This window comes from Heterodontus francisci, chromosome 18, assembly GCF_036365525.1.
Source record: "Heterodontus francisci isolate sHetFra1 chromosome 18, sHetFra1.hap1, whole genome shotgun sequence".
In the NCBI taxonomy this organism is placed as follows: Eukaryota; Metazoa; Chordata; class Chondrichthyes; order Heterodontiformes; family Heterodontidae; genus Heterodontus; species Heterodontus francisci.
Window position 1 is genome coordinate 67710859 of NC_090388.1, and position 25585 is coordinate 67736443.

Sequence of the window (25585 nt, forward strand, 5' to 3'; positions counted from 1 at the left end):
TTACCTTTAACAAGGGTCTTAATGAGCTTAATTGGCTGCCTGCCTTGTGGGGACACACAGCCCTGCTAGCTCCAAACCCACGTCAGCCAAAGTTGTCGATACAAGGAACAGGTTCAGGAAACTGAAACACGCCGGCTGGTCAAGGTATTTTCAGGCACCATCCACTTCCATTTCTGAGCTTGGCCTGATAAACCTCCGTGATTTGGCAAAAGCAGATTGGAAACAGTTCTTGAAGCTAAATCAGTGTCAGAGTAGCGGGAGACATTCAATGAGGAGATATTGAGGGTTCAGAATAAATATATTCTGATAAAGAAACATGGTGGGACTCCCAAATCTAAAGACTCCTGGATATAAAGTAGCAGACAGGACAGGATAAGGCAAAAAAGGGGCGCTTATGTCAAACACTCAGTACTGCTAAAAGCCAAGAGGAGTATAGAAAGTGCAGGGATGTAATTAAAAGGAAATTAGGAAAGCATAAAGAGGGCATGAAAAAATATTAGCAAGTAAAATCAAGGATAACCCAAAAATGTCTTCAAACTATGTAAAGAGCAAGAGGAAAACTAAGGGAAGGGTACATCCTGTTATAGGGATCATATCGGTAACTTGTGTATGGAGTTAGAAGTTATGGGCATGGTTCTTAATGAATACATTACATCTGTCTTTATAAAAGAGGGGGACAATGCTGACATTGTATTTAAGGAGGAGTGTGAAATATTAGATGGATAAACATAGTGACAGAGGAAATATTAAGAGGTTTAGCATCTTTGAAAGTTGATAAATCACCAGGCCCACATGAAATGTATCCCAGGCTGTTAGGAGAAACAAGGAAATAAATAGCAGAGGCTCTGACCATCATTTTCTAATCCTCTCTAGATACAGGCATAGTCCTGGAGGACTGCTAACATTGTAGAGTTGTTCAAAAGGGAGAAAGGGATAGACCAAGTGATTGTAGGCCAATCAGCCTAACCTCGGTGGTGGGCAAATTCATAGAAAAAATTCTGAAGGACAGTATTAATCATAATTTAGAAAGGCATGGATTATTCAAGGACTGTTAGCATAGATTTATTAAAGGAAGGTCATGTCTGACTAACTTGATTGAATTTTTTGAGAAGGTAACAGGAGGGCCGTTGAGGGTAGCACGTTTGATGCAGTCTACATGGATTGTAGCAAGGCTTTTGACAATGTTCCACGTGGCAAACCGGGTCAGAAAGTAAAAGCCCGTGGAATTCAAGGGAAATTCGCAAGTTGGATACAAAATTGGTTCAGGGGCAGGAAGTAAAGGATTAAAAAAAGGATGTTTTTGTGACTGGAAGGCTGTTTTCAGGGAGGATGCGCATGGCTCAGTACTGGGTCCCTTGCTTTTCATGCTATATACCAATGATTTAGACTTAAATGTAGCCATCATAATTAAGTTGTAGACTACAGGAAAATATCAATGGACTGGTCAGGTGGGCAGAAATGTGACAAATGGAATTCAATCGGGAGAAGTATGAGATGAGGTAATGCATTTGGGGAGGGCAAACAAGGCAAGGGAATACACAATAAATGGTAGGATACTGAGATTTGTCGAGAAACAAAGGGACCTTGGAGTGCATGTCCACAGATCCCTGAAGGTAGCAGGATAAGTAGATAAGGTAGATAAGAAGACACACTGGATACTTTCTTTTATTGCACAGAATATGAAAGGGGGGTTATGGTAGAATTGTATAAAACACTAGTTAGGCCACAGCTATAGAGTACTGTGTACAGTTCTGGTCACCACATTACAGGAAGGATTTAATTGCACTCGAGACAGTGCAGAGGCAATTTATTGGATGTTGCCTGGAATGGAAAATCTTAGCTATGAGGAATGATTGAAAAGGCTCAGATTGTTTTCTTTGGAACAGAGGAGACTGAGGGGAGATTGAATTGAAGTTTATAAAATAATGAGGACCCAGAGAGAGTGGAGAGCACGGACCTATTTCCCTTAGCAGAGAGGTCAATAACCAGGGAGCATAGATTTAAAATAATTGGCAGAAGGATTAGAAGGGAGTTGAGGAGGAGGTATTTCATCATGAAGGTGGTGGGGTTTTGGAACTCACTGCCTGAAAGGTTGGTGGAAACAGAAACCCTGATCACATTTAAAGAAGTACTTGGATATGCACTTGAAGTGTCTATCGTAATTTACGAGGCTACAGTCCAACATCTGGAAAGTGGGATTAGGCTGGATAGCTCTTTTTGGCCTGCACAGACATGATGGGCTGAATGGCCTCCTTCTGTGACATAAATTTCTTTGATTCTACGACTGATTCTAAAGTAATGAACTTCATCGATGTGGATAAAATAATATAGTTGGTGATTATCGTCTCAATTTGCTGTCACAATCATGTCAATTAGATTAATCAAGTTGTAGAGTACATTTGAAAGTCCTCAAGAGTGCAGCATACAGTTATCTCAAGTTATTTATCCCTATCAGCCACAGGAGAATTTACAGTTGCTTATCGCTTCAAGATAACTAAAACTCTTTGGCTAGAAGCAGTTTTGTCAATTGGAGAATTTGCATGGTTAGAGGAGAGCCATGATGCTGATCCCCACCAGCAGAGCTGATTTACAGGGGAAAACCGAGAACCTTGAGTTTTTCATCCATGAAGAGAGGCATGTGAGGAAGGATTTTATTTAGTGATGAAAGAGAGAAATCTTGAACTGTACTTCTAATTAAACTGCAACACTGGGACAAAGCATCTGAGCTCAAAACTGGTGAAAGGAAAATTTCTGACTGAGATCTGGAATTTCTTCATACAAACAGTGATCAACATGTGGAATGGGATGAATTATCACGTGGATTAGCCAAGGCCAAATCATCTGGTTCTGATGACTCATCGACCTGAAACGTTAGATCTGTTTCTCTCTCCACAGATGCCACAAGACCTGCTGAGTATTTCAAGTACTTTTTGTTTTTATTCCAAATCATCTGGTATCATTTAGATGCTGTGATGAGGGGGCTGCGAGGCATTTCTCAACTGCTGAACAAAGATGAGGTGAATAACCTTCCTCACCTGTATCTATATTGCATCATGGCTAGTGGAAGGACAAGAGTGCAAATTAACTGATTGATAATGTGACCTTATCGCCTGCCCCACACAGATCACTAGAACCCTGAAATACACACAAGTGGCTGGGTTTTAACTTTCTGACCCGCTCCAAGTGGGGGAGGCCGGCAGCACGTAGAGAACCCGGAAGTTTCAGCAGCTCGTTTGTCAGTGACTTTTTAACTCAGCCATTGCATCTGCATCTGACTTCCAGATTTTCAACCAATTAGAGCAAGCAGGCATGAAGACAACCCACATCAGTCTATTTCAGCTTAACTATTCAAAGTGACCCTGCTAGGATGAGACCTGTAGCATTGTAGAGGTCTTTAGACGGAGACAGAACCTGCAGCAATGGAAGCACAACATAGCAAGGCAGCACCAGGCTTCATCGATGTCTCTCTAGATATAATGCTGCAGGTTGTAAGACCCCACAGAGAGATTCTGTTCCCTGCTGACAGGAGGAAGAAGCCTGCCTCTGAAAACAAACAGGCATGGTTGGAAATCACTAAGGAGGTCAGCAGCAGGAACGTGGTGCCATGATTCTTGATGCTGTGCTGGAAGAGTCTGATCAAGCCTGGAAAGGTGTGTGACAAGAATATCCTGATGAGCAGCTTACACCAAACCCCCTCATTCCGCCTTCCCAAGTCTTGCCCTGCACATCACTCCTCATACCTACAAAACTTGCATCCCTCTCCGTTGAGGCACATCCTCGCATCCTCATCTGAACATCCACCACTGACACTCACGCTCATCTTAATGCAATGTCATACCTGTCCCTCAATGTGATCCTCCACAAATACTGTCCAGCCATCTACTCAACACATTCCATTTCCCACACTCATCCTGGCTGGTGCATACTGAAGGGCACGCCCAGATCTGTTGAAGCACCTGAAGTGTGTCTTCAGCATCCCGATTTCTTGCTCTATCACAGCTCTGATGGTCGGGTGGCTTCTATTATACCTCTCCTGACCATCATTGGCTGGGCTCCTCACCAGTGGCACCAGACGCATCTTCAGATGGTAGCCCTTGTTTCCAAAGAGCCATCAGCTAACTCTACTTTGAAGTGTGAATATCTGACAGAGGCTTAACTGGCACAGGATGAAAGCTTCATGGCAGCTCCCTGGGAATCTTGCACAGACATGCGCAATGATCTCTTTGTGGTTGCACACAGACTAACATTGGTGGGAGTGTAGGTCCTATCTGTTAATAAAGACTGCTGGGTGATCTGTGTGTACCATGGTTGCCATGTGTGCAGTCGATGATTCCCTGGACCTGTGGGAAGCCAGCCAGAGCAGTAAAGACAAGCACCCATTCATTTTGACTGGCTTCATCAGTTGAGAGGTGTGCATAAGTCCCCACTCTGGCAAACATAGCAGCGGTCACCTGTGAGATACACTTGTGGGAAGCAGATTGTGAACTCCTACAAATATCACTCTCAGATCACTGGAAGGAGCCAGAGGTAAATAAATCAAGGTCTGTGGTGACTTTGACTGCAATGAGAAACTTTTTATGTTGTCTGATGCAACATAAATGAGATGTGTAGAATTCAGTTGCTTGAAGATCTCAAACAGGTTTATTAACAGCTAACAAGTATATACAGTGCAGAGCTATCTATTTATAGGACTTGCCTCTTGGTGTTTCAGTTACAGATTGACATACTAAGATCTTAAAGGGACATCACTCTTAAAGGCGATCACACAACATTGACTGCCATTCTCAAGGTCTTCTTCCAGAAGGCTGCAAATGCCTGCGACCACCTGAAAGGAAACTCTGAGTCTCCTGAGCAGCAGTGCCTCAATCATGTCCAAAAAGATTATCCTCTGCCTGTAAATCCTTTGTTGGGGATATTGTCCCCTGCAAGCTGGACCTCTGTGCTCCTTCCCTCTCTTCTGTGGTGTGGCAGGTCGTTGAGGAAAAGGTTGCTGGTACGTCCCTGGTGCTGCTGCTCCTCTTGTTCCTCACCTGAGGTCCAAGGTAAAGCTACATAAGCGGCTCCCATGCTGATCCTATAGTTGACAGCTGGGAAGTGTAAGTCAAAGGCAATAAACTGCAAAATAGTAGAAATGGCCTCCAAAGAATTAGAAATCACCTCCAAAGCTCAGAACAAGCACTGTGAGCAAAAGCCTTTCACCTAGGCAAAGAAGCAGGTGTGAGCTCTCAGTACTTAAAGCATATCTTGCCTATCACTTATTTAGCCCCGTCAAATTCCGTTGCACTCTCACCTTGATTTCCCTGCTAAACTTCCCCAAGTTTGGGAAACCATGCACCCACAGTTAAAGCTCTACTCTTGAGAGTTAAAACAGCTCTTAATGAGCACGTTACACATTACAATTGTAAACCTGCCTATCCCACAGGGGTTTCCTGTATACTTCAGATCACTCTCAGGTTAAAGGCTGAAGTCGGCAGGTTGCTGCTGGCCTTCCAACGCGCCGGCACTTTGGCTCCTTTTAACCACCCGCCCACCGGCAAACCCGCTCACTTTCTGCAGTTAAAATTCCTCCAGCCAAGGAAGCAAAAATCATGTTGATTAAAGTCTGTATGACAACAGAGACAGTGTCTGCTGTTTTGTGGATTTTCTCCGATGGTTATAATTACTGGAGCAAGCTCTCCTTTCTTTCCCCAAAATCCAGAATGTCCCATTGAGCTGGCAGCATCCTATCAACCCATGCAACATGGCCTAAAGGTTTAGCTGTTGCTATTACCTTAGCCAAGTAACAATTACCTGTCACTCTGATTTAGCCTCCACAGCTCGATAGTTTACAACATCTCTCCTATTCTGTTCTTTCAATCTTAGCCAAACATCAAACAAGTTCCTGGAATCAATGTTAATTATTCTTGGGTGTTTGTAAAACAAAACTCGTGGAAATTCTAGGAGAAACAACACAAGAAACTTGAGTATGTCTCTACCAATGGCATACTTGACCTATTTTATGATCTGCCAAGTGCAGGTTAAAATGGTGTTGAAATTTGAATCTGTGCATTAGTAAATAACAATATAGGTTAACTGGGAAAAGCAACAGAATGGTGCATTGGAGACTATTCTATCACCCTCGTTCATGTACGGATAATTGTGGCTGGCATTTTGACAGAAATTCTCTTTTGCTGAATGAGAGAGTTGGATGCGCAAACGGGTTGGCTTGGATGATGCTCTAAGTTTGGTGTTCAGAGTGAGATATAGCAGATTACTGGTGACAGCAATAGTATTTCCAATTGTTTTTGTTATTTTACACTTCTGGCAGGAAGCAGCTTATACAAAAGATTTAAGGGTAGATTTTAACTCTCTCCAACTGGCATAAATGCGACATGGTGGAGTTAAAATCAAAATGGTCACAACAATTGCAATCTGCAAACTGCCTGTCTAGAGTATGCAGATTGCTGGATGTATGTCAATTAGGCCTGGCCCCAAAATGAACCAGGCCTCCCACTGCGGGCATAGGATGGCTGGTCCTCATGTTCAGCCAGCCAGAAGACAAATCCCTTTTTTAATATCCAATTGTCAATATTATAAATACTGGGCTATAGGTCATTTGTTCCAATAATCAACTCGTGCAATATAAACTGAATGGTACAATTTTAAAGGGGTTTCAGGAACAAAGACCTGGGGTGTACCTACACAATCTTTAAAGGCGGCAGGACAAGTTGAGAAGGCTGGTAAAAAAGCATATGGGATCCTTGCCTTTATTAATATAGGCACAGTCTATAAAACCAAGGAAGTTCAACTAAACCCTTATAAAACTGGTTAGGCCCCAGCTGGAGTACTGTTTTCAATTCAGCGCATCATACTATAGGAAGGATGCCAAGGCCTTGAGAGATTTACGAGAATAGTATCAGGGATGAGGGACTTCAGATATATAGAAAGAATGGAGAAGCTGGAGTTGTTCTCCTTAGAGCAGAGAGGGTGCTCAAAATCTTGAAGGGTTTTGATAAAATAAATAAAGACAAACTATTTCCAGTGGCAGAAGAGTCAGTAACCAGAGGACACAGATTTAAGGTGATTGGCAAAAGAACCAGAGGCGACATAGGAAAACAAACTTGATGCTCATGTCTCTTCACATTGTTCTACAGTGGGTGGGGGGCATGGTGTCGCTGTCTGAAAGGGGGGGGTTTAAGTGGATTAAATATTAACTCTTAAAAGGGAATTGGACAAATACTTGAAGGGAAATTTTTTACAGGATAGGGAAGGAACAGGAAAAGTAGGACTAATTGTATATCTGTACCAAAGAATTGGACATGATGGGCCATCTATGCTGGATCATTCGATGAATCTATAAGCGAACCCTCTCCACTTTATCATGCACATCCTTTAGCAACGTTCTTTCAATTGGCACGTGATTTTTTACTGAAAATACAAAAGGCTATCACCTCCAAGTTAAAAAGTGCTCATGTTTTTAAAATTGCTTTTAACCTTTTTGCAGATCATTAACCAGACAAAATCTGGACCATTAGGTTCATCTTTTCATTTTATTGACCATTATAAACCCATCTATTCTAGTTCCTATATATTAAGTGCTGCTGAGAGATCTCTATGGTTAAGGTGATGGACACTTGCTCCAAACTAAAGCCTGAAAGGTTGAAACTGTAAAAGCTTTTAACGCCAGCAAACTAAACAATTTAGATATTAAAGCTGTACAACAATGGCTCATTTCTTTGTATATTAATCTGTGTTAGATAATAGCTTCATACCGATTGCAGCAAAAGCCCATTTTCATATCTAAATTTGTTTCCACTTTAGTTAATGGACACTCCTTCATCATCAACAAAAGATTTAATGCTTTCTGTTCAGAGTGGAAACCAGTTTCCAGTGAAGGCCTAAAAGGAGTCTGTTTTGGGGCTCCTGGTGTTTTTAATTTTTATAAATAACTTAGAGAACAGAATATTGTCAAGGTATCTAAGTTAAGAATTATACTAAATTCCAGGCAATAGCCAATAATGCCAACTAATGCGCAATCATCCAATGGGATCTGGATGGTCTAGGTAAATGGGCAGAGAGTTGACAGGTACAGTTCAATGCAGGTAAGCACACATTCTTAGATCCCTCGTTAGATCCCTTCTCATCGCATTGAAATTAGCCCGCTTCCAATCTAGTCATTCTACCTTATATTGTTCCTTACTTTTCTGCATTACAAGTCTAAACTTAATGGTAGGATGATCACTCTTACCCAAGTGCTCCCCCACAGACACTTAGTCCACTTGGCCCACTTCATTTCCCAGCAGAAGATCCAGCAATGCCCCCTTTCTAGTTGGCTAAGAACATACTGATCAAGGAAGTTCTCCTGAACACAATCCAGAAATTCCTCCCCCTCCTTTTCCTTTACTCTAAAATTATCCCAATTGATAGTTGGGTAACTAAAGTCCCCCTGTATCACCACTCTATAGTTCTTGCACATTTCTGTGATTTCCCTGCAGATTTGCTCCTCTATCTCTTTCTTACTATTTGGAGGCCTTTAGAATACCCCTAGTAGCTTAATCATACCCTTTTTGCTTCTCAACTCTAACCAAATGGATTCTGTCCTTACCCCCTCAAGGACATCCCCTTTTTCCCTTCTCTATCTTTTCTGAACACTATATCCTTGTATATTAAGCCTGGCTCAACTCCTAACCCCTCAAAGAGTCTCGAGACAAAGTGCAGCAATTTCATGTCAGATCGGCAACTGGCAGGAACCATGCAAACACAGTAACCTTGAAATTACTAGTCAATATCACATCATTGCCATTAGTTGATAATACTTTATACCAACAGCAAGACCTAAATCAGTGGAATGAAGACAGAAAATGCTGGAAATAGCAGATCTGGCAGCATCTATAGAGAGAGAAAAAGAGTTAACGTTTCAGGTCGATGACGTTTCGTCAGAACTGGGAAAAGTTAGAAATGTGATAGGTCTTAAGTAATCAAATGGGGGAGTGTGGAAAAAGTAAAAAAAGGGAGGTGTGTGATAGGGCAGAAGACAGGAGTGATTAAATGCCAAAAGAGTTGGTGGGGTAGAGCCAAAAGGAATAGTAATGGGACAAGTGGACATGGGGAGACCAAGCATAGATTGGGTGACCACTTTGTGAAACATTCAGTTCTGTTGGAAAGCATGACCCCAAGCTTCTGGTGGTTCTGTCATTTTAATTCTCTACCTTGCTCTCAGGCTGAAATCTTTGTCTTTGGCCTACTGCAGTGTTCCAATGAAGCTCAACGTAAGCTTGAGCAACAGCACCTCATCTTTCGATTAAGCACTTTACAGCCTTCTGGACTCAACATTGAGTTCAACAATTTCAGACAGTAATGTCTACTCCCACTTTGTTTTCATTTCTTTGCATGTTTCAGTCTTAATCTTGTTTTTCTCTTGTTTTTGCATTCGACATTATTCTGCCATTCACACTGCCTCTGGACACATTTTGTCTTTTTACTTGTCCCATTATTACTCCCTTTGGCTCTGCCCCACTGACTCTTTTGTTATTTAATGTCTCCCATCTTCCACCCTATCACAGAGCTTCCCTTTTGTTCTTTTTGCACCCTCCCCCATTTGACCGACTTCAAACTATTAGATTTAGAACTTTTCCTAGTTCTGATGGAAGATCATCGACCTGAAATGTTAACTCTGTTTCTTTCTCCACAGATGCTGCCTGACCTATTGAGTATTTCCAGTATTTTCTGTGTTTATTTCAGATTTCCAGCATCCACAGTATTTTGCTTTTGCTATATCAGTGGAAACAGCTTGTTGTGCCAAACAAATTTTATTCCAATAAATGCACTTAATTACCTGTGCATTTCTTGACCTTGCTATTTCTTTTCCCATGCCAGCTTAATTTGCAGTTGAAGTTCTCCTCCCAGAACTCTGCAAACCAGACATTCCTTCTGTTGTTCTCCAGCGTACGGCTTCTGAAGTATCTATCAAAGCCTACGAAAAAAACAAAATGGTCAGCTATGTCAAATAGTGGGCAGCATATGAAACTTTCTGAACCATCTAGAATGTGTGATGTAAGTCAATAAAATGATGGTGTTCGCAACACTGTCACTTCTTTCCCTTCTGGGGTTTTTTTACTTGATAGATTTTTTTTCAAAAAAAAGGTATTAAAATTTACAACTTCGACAGTGCAGCTAACTTGGATAAGAAAATACAGAAAAATGTATCACTACTGTCCTGAGATTTGACAGTCTGCAGTGTAAATAAATTAATGTGGTCTGCAGCCAATTCCCCTCAACACTGATCTTTTCACCTCTTGGGGGAAATATTACAGAGTTTGGCACTTTCTGCTGAGCCTGGTCTCAAGTCATGAATTTCAATCAGAATACAGGAAAATAAGTGCTGAAGGTAGTTCTGTTAGGAACTAGTGTCTTAGGTGATCCTACCTTCAATTGAGGCTCTCTTGGGGAGGATGGTGACAGCCCCTTCAGCGACCTCTTCTTGCTGGTGTACTGGTGCAACTTTTGAACCCCAGCTGTCGGAGCCGACCCAGAGGAAGTGTTTTGTCTGATTGGATCTTTTAGCGGCCTCCATTAAACGGCTGTGGAAAAAAGGGAGTAGGCAGGCAGGATGAAGCATGATACTCCAGCTTGTGCTTGGAAATAATAGAAATCGTTCGGCTCAGTCACTCCTCCCCCCAACATTAAAAGGACAAAAGTGCAACCCATTTAACCAATCATTTTGACAACCCAATACATAAAAAAACAGCAAAGACACCTTTTTTGAAGACTGCATTTGTGTCATAGGAAATGGTCATCTAATCTGATATAAATCATTCCATCTGTCGTGTTCACTTTGTCACTTTCTCCCACCTCGGCGGTTAGTTTCTGATCTATTGCATTTGCAGGCTTTGAAAAACCAGCTCTATTTCCCAAGGGATCAAGGCTGCAGCCTGAAGTGTAATTGCACTAGAACTCCCTACACACCTCAGAGGAATTCACAGCGATTACAAATCATTTTTTGAACAGCTTTATTCATTTGCAATATTTCTGTGATCTGAACTCTGGCTGAAATCCTTAGCCGTCTCTTTATCAAAATAGAAATTGGCATCAATTGGATTAGCACTTTGGTTTCTAGGGCACCTGAACTGAACAGTCAATATGGTTTCAATGCAAAAAAAAAAGTAATGCACACCTGATATCATCTTCATTTGCAAATATAATTATTCCACGAGCATTGGGGGTTTCCAGCAAGCGTTTGATGATTTTGTCAAATTCTCCTGGTTTTGGCTCTCGAGGAATTTTCAGCGATTGTGCAATGCAAACCCTACCTAAGAAAAGGAACATTGCCACGTTATTATCTAAACAGTCAAAAGCAGCTGCAATAGTTGATCACATGTATTAACATGTTGTTGGAACTTTGTGCCCTCTAACCTACATGGGCCTATTTTATTGGACTAATAAGGGTGACACTGAGCTTCCTAGTGTCACCAATGAAAATCAGCACAGCAAATGCCCCTTTAAGGGCACCAGTAATATCACAAAGCAACCAAAGAGTCCAATTAAACTAAGATGCTTCAAATCAGCAACAAAACCAAAACCAAAGCTGTGACATATAAATAACTATAATGATCATTATAGTCGAAGAGAAAATCTATAACCTGCTGGGTCCACAGGTCTCAAGTGTACCAGTGAACACAGCATGCACCCTCTCCAAGACCATCCAGGCATGGACTATTTCACAGAGAACAGGCAGACAACCAGAGTGACCATCCTCCCCCATGGGCCCCGCCCATCCTTAGCCTGTAAACTGTCGCTTTGCCTAGGCCCAGGAGATGACCCACGAGGAGGTCCTCCAACTTGCCCATACTTCTACCTTAGATCCTCAATGGTGCAACCTGAGTCAGACGTGGCTCAGTTGGTAGCACTCTTGTCTCAGAGTCAGAATGTCATGGGTTCAAGTTCGATTCTAGAACTTGAGCAAAAATTCAAGGCTGATACTCCAGTACAGAGTGCTGCACTGTCAGAGGTGCTGGCTTTCGCATGAGATGTTAAACTGAGGCCCCGTTGGCCCTCTCAGGCAGATGTAAGAGATCCCACAGCTCAATTTCGGAGAACAGCAGGGGAGTTATCGAGTCCTGGATAATATTTATCCCTTAAACAACATCACAAAGACAGATTATCTGGTGATTATCACATTACTGCTTATGGGAGTTTACTGTGTGCAAAATTGGCTGCCACGTTTCTGACATTACAACAGTGACTATAATTCAAAAGTACTTCATTGACTGTAAAGTGCTTTCAGATGTCCACTGGTCATGAAAGGAGCTATATAAATGCGAGCCCTCTTTTTAAACCCACCCCTTCAACACCGGGGCTAAAGATCAGAAGCATAAACCTAAATTTGAGGAGCAGACCCTTCAAATAACCGAGTCGGGGCTGCAACCTGCTTGCACTCCATGTAGACATGGAACAGGAATTACTTCAGGCCAAAGAAGGCACATGCAGCCTGAGAATGGATCATTATCCCTCAAAGCATATTACATAGGAGTGTTACATGTAATACTCTCCACCTTAGATCCCCAATATTGCAGAGAGGGTCACAGAGTGAGAGCTTCACCCATCTAAGATAACTCAAAATAAACAAAGTTCTTCAAAACTGTGTACCTTATCAACTTCTACTCAAGGGAGAAATAAGGCCAGGAACATGTCCTAACAGCAGTATTACTGGGTCAGAATGCAATATCCAAACTGTGTTTCAGCTTCAATTAAGAATAACACCCTGACTGCATGAGTGTGGCATTTCAGCTGCCCAGGACTCTGGTCTCACTTCACACCACTTCCCAGACTACATGGATAACCTGCTGCCAGGCCTCTACTGATACAGCTCTCTAAGTCAGTGCAAGGATATGCATGCCAGCACACCTGGGTCAATCCACCCTTCCTTATCCTGTTCCTGTTTTTTTGTGTTGACATGGCAAAGGTTGCGAACTCAGTAAAAAAAAAATGAAAAAAAAACTTGCATTTATATAGTGTCTTTCACAGCCTCAGGTCATCCCAAGGTGCTTTACAGCCAATGACGTATTTTTGAAGTGTGGTCACTCTTGTAATGTAAAAAACATGACTGCCATTTTTTTTACAGCAATAGCTCACAAGCAACAATGTGTTACTGGTCAGATAATCAGTTTTTAGGTATGTCATGCACACCAGAAGTGCCATGATACAACATTCACACATTAACTCTGAAGAGTTATGAAAAAACAGACTTTGTCTTTAAAACAAAATGAACCTTTATTTTAAAAAGTGAACAATGGTCCAAAATGGCCAGTGAAGAAAAAGGGGATTAGTCTTTTGTGTATTCAAACAGTCTGACAAATACAAAGGGCAAATCTTCAAAGCCAAATAGGTGTTAATGAAACCCATCTTACACCTATCTTAAAAACATTCCAGAATTGAATGTCTTCTTCTGAAACAAAGGATGCGTGAAGCAGCCATGTCCTAGGTCATTGAGCGATCACCATGGGGGAGAAACCAGAGTGTCTCCTAACAGGAGGTGAGAAGTGGCACAGTTTTACCCTTCAAAGAAGACAGCCAGAGAGAGAGAGAGAGAGAGAGACTGACCCAGAAGGTGAAGATACTTGTAACAGCTGGCATTCCAGCAACCCAGAAAGCACATGCCCTGCTGAAATATCTGACATCCACATTATAAAGCAGAGAGAGCTGGAAGTGACCCACCACAGAACCTTCAATCAAGAGAGAAATCTATAATCATTCCAGGCCTGCAACCACGTAGAATTTGAGTCTCAAGAGAATTCAACAGTTTATTGTAACCGTCACCCCACCACCCGCACCGCCCCCCACCCCGCCCACTAAAAACCACCTTTCTCTTTCCCTTCTCTATCTGTTCCTTCTTGTGTGCGTGAGCAAATGCATGTGTGGATGCAGTTGTGACAATTTCAGGATAAAGCGTATTGAACAATAAATAATTGACTTTCCGCTTTTAAAACATACAAGAAAACCTGTCGCTCTCTGGTTATTTGAAAAATAAAACACCAAGGGGCTAAACTCTAATACAAATACACTTGCTGCGGTCAGGTGGGGAGTTGAACAGTGGGAACCACCCACGTCACACCATGTGGTCGTAACAGGTATTAGCTGAGGAATAGATACTAGGCAAGACAAGAGGGAGAATTCCCCTGCCTATCTTAAAAATAGTGATATGGCATCTTTTAATTTCAGCTGAGAGAGCAGATGGGGCTTTGGTTTAACATCTCATCCGACAGTGAAACACTCTTCACTACTGCACTAGAATGTCAACATGGATAATGTGTTCAAATCTCTGCAGAACCCACAACCTTCTGACACCGAAGCGAAAGTCCTACCAGCAGAACTACAGCTACTCTGCCTCCTTAAAATTAACAGTAAATTTAGGGTACAGTCATGATGTGGTCTTCACATCACTAGAAGACGTGAATAAAAGCAATCCCCACTGTATCAGTGTGTCTTTTCCAAGCTTCATATGCTTCTTTCTTTACAACTTTCCTTGCAATGATTGTACAATCAGGGTCAAATGCGAGAGTACTTTTTATATTATGGATTTATATACTGATTCAAAACTCAATTTGCAATCATTTGGCAACTCTCGATAATTAAATTTTACTTGGCTCCATCTGAACTATGTTTTGGAGATGAAAGGCCAGTGCTATAATAAACCAAATACCCAATCTTTCCATTGACAGATTGCAGATTCAATTAAATAAACATTGATTATAAGGTTTGGTGTTTACAACACAAGATTACATTGGCATCGCAATGGCTGTTATGGATTTCAGCCTCAATAATGAATAGCTTATGATTATTTTCATCTCAGCCAGACTGCCAAGTGAGCTTTTACAATTTTTGGGGGTGGAAGAGGAACTGCCATTCTTTTCATCTTATTCACACCAAATATTCCTCCTGCAACAATCTGGCCACTAATCTGATGAAAGGTCATCTACTTGAAACGTTAGCTCTTTTTTTCCCTCGACAGATGCTGCCTGACCTGTGGAGTATTTATGGGATTTTCTGTTTTTATTTCTGATTTCCAGCATCTGCAGTATTTTGCTTTTGTGTTGTCGCCATTAATCTGTTCCGGTTCTTTAAGTTACCAATCAGTTTGCTGCCTGTTTACTTGTTTCTTTAATAAGTAGCTCAAATAGACTAAGGTCGAATTTTCTTGAAGATTCGCCCAATATTCCGCGATAGCTTTGGTGGAAGACAAGTGAAATCCCCAGAGAAACAAATCAAACAGCCATTTTTGCTGAAAATCGAGAGATATCTGAAGATATTAAGTAGCAGGATGGAACAACATGCTTTAAAAATATTGCTTGGGTACGATAGACAAATGTTATTTTGAGGCGAGAAGAAATCTTTCTACTGGGATGACCAAAGCCCCAAGCTCAGTACCTTCTCCACCGACTCCATTCCCCTCAAGGCCTTTGCCTCAGGTTAACCCATATTTTTCACAACCAAGCCATCCCAATCGACCTTGAGCTGAGCTTTCAACCTCACATCCTCTCAGTCATAAAGACCACCTACTTTCACCATATCATCATCTGGCTCTGCCCCTGCTTCAGCCCATCTGCCACCAAATCCCTTATCCATGCTTTTGTCACCTCCAGATTTAATTATTCAAAGGCATTTCTGGCCGGTGACCACCCCCACCCCCCACCGCCTCCCCCCCCACCCTCCCACCATCCTCTACTTTCTATAATCTACATCTTATCCAAAACTTTGATGTCTGTATCCTATAAACTTGTTCGCCCATCACCCGCATACGGGCTCTCAGGTGCCCAATGCCACCAATTTAAAATTCTCATGATTTTGTTTAAATCCCCCATGGCCTCTGTTTTTATAATCATGTCCCGCTTCCCTGATTCCAGACTCCTGTGTATCCCTCCTCACTTTGCTTCACCATTGGCTACTCTGCTTTCAACTGTCTGGGCTGTCTGTGCTGCTCCCTCCTCTGCACCTCTCTGTCCAGCTTGGAGCTTCCTTAAAATTCACCCCTTTGAACAAGCTTTTGGTCACCCCTCCTAATAGATCATTTTTGGACTGGAATCCATAAAATCTTAGAATGGTTACAATACAGAAGAAGACCTCTCAGCCCGTTGTGTCTGTGCTGGCTCTCTGCAAGAGCAACTCACCTAGTCCCACTCTCCTGCCTTTTCCCCATAACCCTGCAAATTCTTTCACTACAGATAATTATTCAATTCTCTTTTGAATGCCTCAGTTGAATTTGCCTCCACCACACTCTTAGGCAGTGCATTCCAGATCCTAACCACTCGTTGTGTAAAAAGGTTTTTCCTCATGCCGCTGTTGCTCCTTTTGCCAATTACCTTAAATCAGTTTCCTTTGGTTCTGATCCCTTCTGCCAATCGAAACAGTTTCTCCCTATCTACTCTGTTCAGATCCCTCATGATGTTGAGCGCCTCTATCAAATCTCCTCCTAATCTTCTCTTCACCAAGGAGAACAGCTCCAGCTTCTCCAACCTATCCACGTAACTAAGTTTCTCATTCCTGGAACTATTCTTGTGAATCTTTTCTGCACCCTCTCTAATGCCTTCATATGTTTCCTAAAGTGCGGTGGGCAGAACGGGACACAATACTCCAGTTGAGGGTGAACCAGTGTTTTATACAGGTTCATCATAACCCCCTTGCTTTTGTACTCTATGCCCCTATTTGTAAAGCCCAAGACCCCGTATGCTTTACTAACCACTTCCTCAACCTGCCCTGCAGCCTTCAATGATCTGTGCACATACACCCCCAGGTCCCTCTGCTCTTGCACCCCCTTTCGAAATGTACCCTTTATTTTATATTGACTGTCCTCATTCTTCCGACCAATGGAATCACTTCACACTTTTCTGCATTAAATTTCATCTGCCACTTGTCTACCCATTCCACCAGCCTTTCTTCTGTCCTCTTTAAGTTTATCACTATCCTCCTCACAGTTCACAATATTTCCACGTTTTACGTCATTTGCAAATTTTGAAATTGTGCTCTGTACACCCAAGTCTAAGTCATTAATATATACCGAGACAAGCAGGGGTCCTAATATCAACCCCTGGGGACCCCCACTATATATCTTCTTCCAGTCCAAAAAACAACCGTTCACAGCTACTCTTTGTTTCCTATCACTCAACCAATTTAATGTCCATGCTGCTATTGTCCCTTTTATTCCATGGGCTCTAACATTGCTAAGAAGCCTGCTATGTTGCACTTTATCAAATGCCTTTTGGAAGTCCACGTACATCACATCAACTGTATCACCCTCATCAACCCTCTCTGTGACCTCATCAAAAAACTCAAACAAATTAGTTAAACACAATTTGCCCATAACAAATCCATGCTGGCCTTCCTTAATTCATCAGCATTTGTCCAAATGACTATTAGTTTTGTCCCAAATTATCGTTTCGAAAAGTTTCACTACCACTGAAATTAAACTGACTGGCCTGTAGTTGCTCGGCTTATCCTTGCATCTTTTTTTGAACAGTCCTCTGGCACCACCCCAATATCTAAAGAGGATTGGAAGATTAAGACCGGTGCCTCTGAATTTCTACCCTTACTTCCCTCAGTATCGTTGGATGCACCTCATCCGGTCCTGGTGACTTACCAACTCTAAGTATAGACAGCCTATCTAATATCTTCTCTTTATCAATTTTTAGCTCATCCAATGTCTCAACTGCCTCTGTGGGACATTTTCCATGCTACAGGCACTCAATAAATGCAGGAATGTTGTCCTCATCATCTTACTAGGTCTCCTTGGCCTGTGTACTATCCGTAGATAGCACCAGACGATAGACTACCAGATCTCCTTTGATATCACTCTATGCCAGGCAGCAAGAAGCACATAATTCCAGCCCTGTGACAAATCTCTCCTCCAATTTTTTCCCAATCCCCCCTACCTGGACAAGACAGCCACATCAGGCCTCCCTCTGCAAATGAAACCTTCATCTATTTAAGAACTGAACACAGGGAAAGATAAATATGCAGTACAATAGTAGTCGCATCAGCATCAATTGCAGGTTGTGTTTGGGTACAGATGACAGGCTAAAAAGCAGCAAAGATCCTTGAACTCCCTTGACTGTAGCAAGAGACAACTATCTCAGACAGTAAATGTACATTTTGTATTGTCTGACCTCCAGTACATCAAAAGACAATTCAGATGCTTTTGATCAATGCCTTTGACGTCCTGTGTGCTGACACAATAACACAGCAGGAGTATCACATGCAGAGAAGAAATGAAAAGCACTAGTCTGCCAGCAGTCAAGGTCAAACTCCTTGAATCAGATCACACTCTCCAAGTGCAATAATTAAAAAGCAGACAGGAGCCAGTGTCCAATTTTCAGAGTGCTACTATTTACATGCCTTCTAAATAAAATTAGCTCATTTGGAAGGAAAAAAATTGCAACAGGGAGCTCACTGGGCACATCCTTCTCCCACGGTGGCAAACCCAAGGTCCCCACCTGCAAACTGGCTTGAGTCCCCGTTGGAGGGCGTCTCCAGAAAGGCAGCCAGGATCAGGGGGAATCTCAGGGCAAAATGGAAATCTTGCCTCGCATCCCAAACAAGGAGTTGGTGGAAAGCTGAGGCTATTATTTTGTACAGAGCAGTTTTCAAAGAGAGTTGGTGTATCAAATGAGAGTAATTCAATTTTACTTGTCACATTTCATGCTGATGTATCAATACCACCATTGGCTTAACTTTCTTTGCTCGCTACTTCTGGTTTGTGCAAAGTAAAACTTTAATGATGATCAGAAAGAAAGAGGGAGATTGTACAATTGCCCTGTATTCAGCACTATGCTTTCAAGAAACCAAACAACAGATCAACAAAAATGATGAGACAGTCATACTTTTATAAATTTGTTCCAGCCATAGGATCTTTTGCTTCAGAAACAATGCAGTTTATGGCAAGCAGTCAGTTTTACCATTACCACCTATACTCATAAATGTAAATAAAGCATCCTTCATTGTTCTCCCATAAGTGAAGACCTGGGCTGGAATTTTACAGCCCCTGCAGTGAGCTGGCTGGTGGTGGGTCGTGGGGGTGGGGGGGGGGTGGTGGGGAGGGTTGTAAAATTGAGTGGGAGGTGTGGGGGGGTGACCCCCTCCCACCCCCAGTGCAATTTTACACAGGGTGGCAGCGAGGGAAGTGGTTCGCACACCCCAGGCCAATCGAGGCCCTTAAGTGGACAATTAACAGGTATTTTACCCTCGCCGGACAGACAGCGAAGGCCCCAAGACCCCCACTCGGTAAAACCAGGCAGCCTTACTGCAAGCTGGGGGAGGGGGGGCCTCCTGTGCCCCATGGAGCGCCGCCCCCACAATCGACTCCGCTTGCCTTGCCAGGGCCCGGCCAATTGTCCCCAACAAGGCCCTAAAAACTTACCCGAGTGCTGGGGCCATCCTTCCCGTTGCCTCTGATGGCTGGGTGTAGTCCAGTAGTGGCCATTGCTGGGACCAAGAGCTGCTGGCCCACTGATTGGCTGGTAGCTCCATTAGACAGGACTTCCTGCCTCAAGGAGGTGGAAGTCCCGCCCAAGACCAATTAAGGGCCTGGGGAGCAAAAAATCCCAGCCTGGCTCCCCAGGTCCGGCGGAGGCGGGCTTGACCCCAACTTTACCCACCTTAGCTCTGTATCCCTTGATACCCTTACCTAAGAGGTATATATCAATCTCAGTCTTGAAAACTCCATTTATCCCTCCGTACCACCACCTTTCAGGGGACAGAATTCTGATTTCTACTACACTTTGCGTGACAAAGTACATCTGATTTCCCTGCTAAATGGGCCAGCTCTAATTTTAAGTCTATGCTGCTTCATTCTTGATTTCCCCATTTGAGGAAATAGTTTCTCTGCATCTACCCTGGCAAACTCTTAACATTTTAAACACTGGGGCCCCTTAGCAAGTATAAAGTTGTTATCTTCAGTTCCATGCTAACAAAGAACAGCCCAGATTTTTGTAATAAATCACTGAGGCTATCTGCGCTTACCAATGTTGAAGAGTAAATCAGACAGCAACATCCGGCATCTGCACATGCACAGTTAAAAGCGGAATTAGGAAGTTGCTTCCAAGCTGCTCTGCGAGTGTGAAGTCTCATTCCTACAGATTTTAATTATCGTGGAGATTTAAAAAAAAAATTAATTCTTAACTTTTTCTTTTTGTCTATTTTATATCTTCCCTTCTTAATCCCATTTTTTTCTTCACTTTGTTTTGCTTTCTGTACATGATTTGACATTGTATCAAATATTCTAACTTCTACTTGTTCGTTTAGACTCTGCGGCCCCTTGACCGGGGCAGGTTTTCTGAGCCAGGCGAAGGAGTAGTGGTCAGCATGCTTTGGAGTTTTGACTCCACTGCATGCGTCTTTTATTTTTGCAGTTGGTTCCCCACCTAGCAGCCAGCGTTGCTGACAGGCTTGGCTCCCTTTCAGGCAGGGAACATTCCAGAAGACACGATAGGCCAGGAACAGGCAGGAAACCTTTTCATACTGATTGTGTGGGTTTGGGGGGGGGGGGGGGGGCGGTGGGGAGCGGAATCCATATCTTGAGGGAAAGGTCTGATTCGGGGAGAGATCTGATCAGTGGGGGAGTGCCATTCTTAGAGTGGGGGTCAGTGGGGTTGGGGGGGGGGGTGGGCGTGGAGAGGGAGCTGATTGGGGAGTTTGGTGATCCTGAAGGGGGAAGCAAGTTTGCTTGGGGGGCCAGGAGGAAGCACTCCTGCTCCTCTTGGCTCACAAACAGCGTTGGAAAGACATATACAGTTTCCTCACAACTGTCCAAGCTTCATTCAGTTGCTAAGTTTGCCTGGGAAACCTGACCGGCCAGGGTTAAACCTGCAACAAAGACAAAATCTGAGTCTTGTTACGAGATTTAAATGACCATCTCCTATGCATGGGTTGAATACCTGCTTCCAGTCCCACCAACATTAACACCAGAAGTGGGCAGGTTGGGATTGGGTTTTGAGATTCTTAAAATTTTCATATCCCACCTATCCCAAACCCACCTGTGTACCCCAGTGAGGATGCTTCAATCTGATTGGTTGAAGAGACACGCTGTTGCATGCCCTGCTCACACACCTTATAGAGGGCGCCACATTGAAAAGGATCTGTTCAAAAGCCCACAAAAAGTCTGTGGGCGGCTGTAAGCATAATGAATGGCAAGCTCCGTTCTTTTGCTGCTGACCACAAAATCTTGTCCCACGTATTCATCAGCAACAACTTAAGCCCAGCAAGGCACATGAAACTTGTAATAGTTATTCCTTTTGATGAGTTAGGTCAAACAGATAAAGAATTTAAAACCCATGCTGTAACTAAATTTTATTACAATTAAATTTATTATGCTATTTCATAAAATAGAATTGGAAAACCAGTTTCTTTCATAGCAGAAACCCTTGAAGTGTGAAAAGTTTTTACACCTACTCTTAACTTAATGCACAAAGTGAACTAAAGGAATGGAACACTTTACAATTAATATTAACACTTTGTATGAATAATCCTCTCCTTCAATGTCTTCTCAATTATAGTGCTACATTTATATAATTCTCTCTTACATCCTTACCGTCTTTTAAACAATGCATCTGCTCAGCCTTTTTGATTTAAACCTTTTTATTACTTCTGCTGCAAGGCAGATGAAACTCTAGCTATCTATCTGCCAACACTACGACTTATGACATCTTGGGAGATAAATGGAACTTGAAATATGGATCAAAGGCTCAATGACTCAGACAAGGTTAACATCCAATAGTTTCATACTGTTGCGGGTCAAGATTATTACATTATGTTATTTTTCAGGTATTTCCAAATATGTATGCACAAAAGTGATTGATTTTGGAAGCAAATTCGCTCAGGCACTTCAACTGTTGCTTGCACAGCTTGTCCATTTTTATCTACTTACAGTGTCAAGCCCCTGTCCAACGGGAAACATGAAATTTAGCGCGTCTCAAGAACACAAAGGTGATTTTCCAAAAAAGCCATTTACAGTATAGTATTCTAACCATTAATGCTCCACTAGTTACAGCTCAGCTGTCCTCAATATCGCAAATTGTTACACTCTGAATCATTACTGTGCTTGAAGATTGGGTCGCATAATTCAATGATGTTCAGGGGTGGCACAGTATTCGCATAGACTTATTTTGGCCACAAAATTGGGCTCCTTGGCACCTGTGGCTTTGGCGTTATGGGTCATATTTTGGTACCAAAATAGCGTCCACGCTCTGTGTACACACTTTTGGCTTGGCCCACGCTGGATGCCATCTTGGTGAAGGTGTTACAGCATGAGGAGCGTACACCAAATGTATACAGAGCAGCCAGATTGAAGCGTCAGTCACAATGTAACGCTGATTTGACGCCACACTGCCGTTTTCAACCTCACCATTCCAGCTAACACCTTCTCTTAAAGACACACAGTTGAACAATGTGTTCAGCAGCAGGAAGGAGCCCTAGCCAGTGCTATTTAAAGGGATCATCCACCACTCTCAGGTTAGTTGCTGATTCATTTTTACTGGCTCTGTTTGAGTTTGTAGAAATGTTTGGTGGTTTGCGGAGTTGTTTAAAGTTGCTGAAGTCAACAGTGTTACGACCAGGTGAGAAAGAGGTCTAGGGTTCCCTTTCAGCCTTCACCTCGTCTTACTGTAATGGGGTTTAATTTTTCAACACACCATGTTTTTAGCTTCCCCTTGGTGAATCCTTGTTCACCACTTTCCAATTATAAGGCAAATAAACCAGCACACACACACACACACACAGGTTTTCTTAGATTTAAAGAAGAAAGACTGAAATGTATTAAAACTTAAACTCTAATTCGGTTGATCCCTATGGATACACAACGCACCCACGCTAGCATGCATACGCGATACACACATGCAAATAGAGACAGAAAACAGCAGAAGAAATAAAGTGGAAAAGCGTGAGGCAATATCTGAATAGTTTTTGTTATGGGTCTTCGAGCTCACTGTAGAGTTCTTGATTGCAGGTAGTTCCTGCTTTTCCTTGGGGCCCAGTATTTTTCTTAAACCTTGTTCGCTGTAGGAGACTTTTCTCTCTTGGGGTTTATGTGTCTGCAGTGGGTTTTTGGAGTCCCGTGAGAAAGAGATGGGAGCAGACAGGAGAGGCTGTGGTGAGCCAGCCAGGAGAGGTCTTTTCAATCCAGGAGCAAAGAGCTTTCTGCTGGCTCTCAGTTCAAAACAGTTCAACAGCCAGGTAGTCATGTGACTAACTGGTCTGACCACATCTGTTTGTGGATTGAATTGGAGCAGGGAATAGTTCCTTTGTCTACAAGCACTATCTGTTAATATGCAAAAATGTATTTCCAGCCAGGGGCCTGGCAACCCCTTGTCACAGGCCTTTGCTTCTTCCCAGCAACAATTTGAAATTTAATTGTCCGTGTGGTGAAATTAATATGCCTCATTCTTGGCAGGTGCGGGCCTGCATGACAACAGGGAGTGCTGCTTCCTGTGGAGAAGGCCTGGATTCTGACATCAAGGTGTCTGGTCAGACCTCTTGCTCTGAGTCATGGGTGCTATAGTTATCAACTCCTTTGGCCTGCAGCATGAGAGTGAGCTGGAGCAGAAGCAGCAAAAAAAAAGGGCAAGCTGTTCACAGAGGGAGGAGGAGGAGGAGGGAGAGAGGGGCTCTCAGTCGGAGGCCTTAACCACCTAGTATCTTCCAGGAGTGCTTCTTTTACCTCCACATAGTGAGGAGCAATGTTTATGTCACCTGCGCTTTACAAAGAAGGTGCTCACAGAACTCTGCCACCTCTTGCAACCAGACCTGCAGCCTCAGAGCAGGGCAAGGATGGCACTGCAAGTGGTCGTGAAGGTGACCATGGTCCTGAATTTCTTTGTGCTGCAGCAGGGGATATCTGTAACAACTCCCAGTTCACCATTCATTCCTGCAAGATGACGGATGCTCTTTGTGTCAGGAGAAGGGAGTTCATGGTGTTCTCTCTAGCTAGAGAGAAGCAGGTGAAGCTTGCACATGGCTTTGTCAGGATAGCAGGCTTCCCCATGATGCAGGGTGCCATTGACTGCACACATGTGACTTTGCGGGCGCCACATCACAATGCTGAGATGTATTGCAACTGCAAAGATTACCATTTGCTGAATGTACAATTGGTGTGCAACCACACTCGGCATATCATGCTGGTGAATACCCAATATCCAGGCAGCAGTCATGATGCTTTTATTCTGCACCAGCCCACTGTTCTTTCAGCATTTGTGGCACCATGTCAATCCTGAGGGCAGCTGAGCTATCTGCTTTATATCTGACTAATGACTCTGCTCCGTAAACCAATCACATGTGGATAGCACGGGTACAATGAGAGTGGTCTGCTGTATTCTCCACAAACTGGCCATCATGACAGCACTGCCCTTGCCACCAGCATGCAGCTCAGGAGCAGGAGGGGGAGGAGGAAGTGGAGGTGGCAACCAAACATCCACTTTCCTGCTGGCTATCAGTGATCACCTCATCCAATTACAGGTGCAATGAACACAATCTGAAATACAAAAGTCAACTATTCACCCTTCTGCATTCCCTCAGTGCCTGTGTTGTGGGTGCCTTTGCCTGTCCTAGTGCTCCTACACAGTGCCACCCAGTTGCTGCGGCACTACAGATAGAAAGCTTCAGTCTTTCAGTGAGCGCAAATTGCAGATGACCTTGGAAGACAACCTCGAGCAGCTCTGGGCTAAAGGCTCAGCTTCCGATTGTACCATCTGAGTACGGGCAACTGCAGTCTGGGCTGGCTGGTTGACAGGCAACAGCAAGAGCACTGGCAGAGTTGCAGTCGTGAGAGAAGACAGCAGGATCGTGCCCCAAAAAGCTCTGCCACTTCCCCCGGGGGATGTCTCAGCAATCCTAGTAATCTGCTGGAGCACAGATTGCTGGACTGGCGTGAGACCCTGAAAGCCAATTTGAGCACTGCTATCAAGTGTCATGAAGACAATAGCCTCCATGGCATCTGGATAAGATTTCTTGACATCAGTCTGAGCTTCCACTATGTGGCTTCTGCTTGTGCTTCAATGGAAACTGAGACATCAGCCACCAGACACTGCATCACGGTTGGACGCGCAAGTGTTTTCATGCAGTTGACCACCACTTTTACACTGGAAAGGATGGGTTGCAAACTCTGCACGAAGCCCTGTTCCAAGTTGGAGCTGGACTCCTCCATGCTCCTTAACAGCTTTCTGACAGGCCTGCCAATGCACCAAGCATTTCAGTGTGCATATCCATCACCCTTTTTCTGTACACCATCTCTTCGAAGTCCTCATCTGAGTCCTCTGTAGAAGAACTCATGTATGACCTCATCCGCCAGGGAGCTGGTACCAGAGCTACCCTTTTCCCCTGCCCTCACTACAAGCCACTCATGTGTGGTGACTTATCAGTGCAGATCATATCTCTAAGCTACCCTCTCTAACGTACACAAAATTTCAGGAGCTGAGCCGGTTGGCTGAGAGTGTGAGATCGAGTGATGGTGTTTCTTCTTCATCAGTTCCTGCTCCTCTTTCATTTCATGCTCCCACACTGTTGATTGACTAGGTGACAATTCTTGGATATTTGAAAGGATAAAGGCACAATGCCAGGGTTTCAGTGAGGG

At 43.3% G+C, this 25585-nt stretch overlaps 1 protein-coding gene across 1 annotated transcript in view; it reads right to left on the bottom strand.

Annotated features, from left to right (window-relative positions):
* LOC137379356 (metabotropic glutamate receptor 8-like) overlaps positions 1–25585 on the bottom strand; it is a 390831-nt gene that overhangs the window by 144421 nt on the left and 220825 nt on the right. Inside the window, exons 3-5 of the mRNA XM_068050062.1 lie at positions 11153–11288; positions 10405–10559; positions 9815–9952 (exon numbers count right to left, since the gene is read on the bottom strand). Of these exons, the coding sequence (XP_067906163.1) occupies positions 9815–9952; positions 10405–10559; positions 11153–11288 (429 nt within the window). The remainder of the gene's footprint in view (positions 1–9814; positions 9953–10404; positions 10560–11152; positions 11289–25585) is intronic.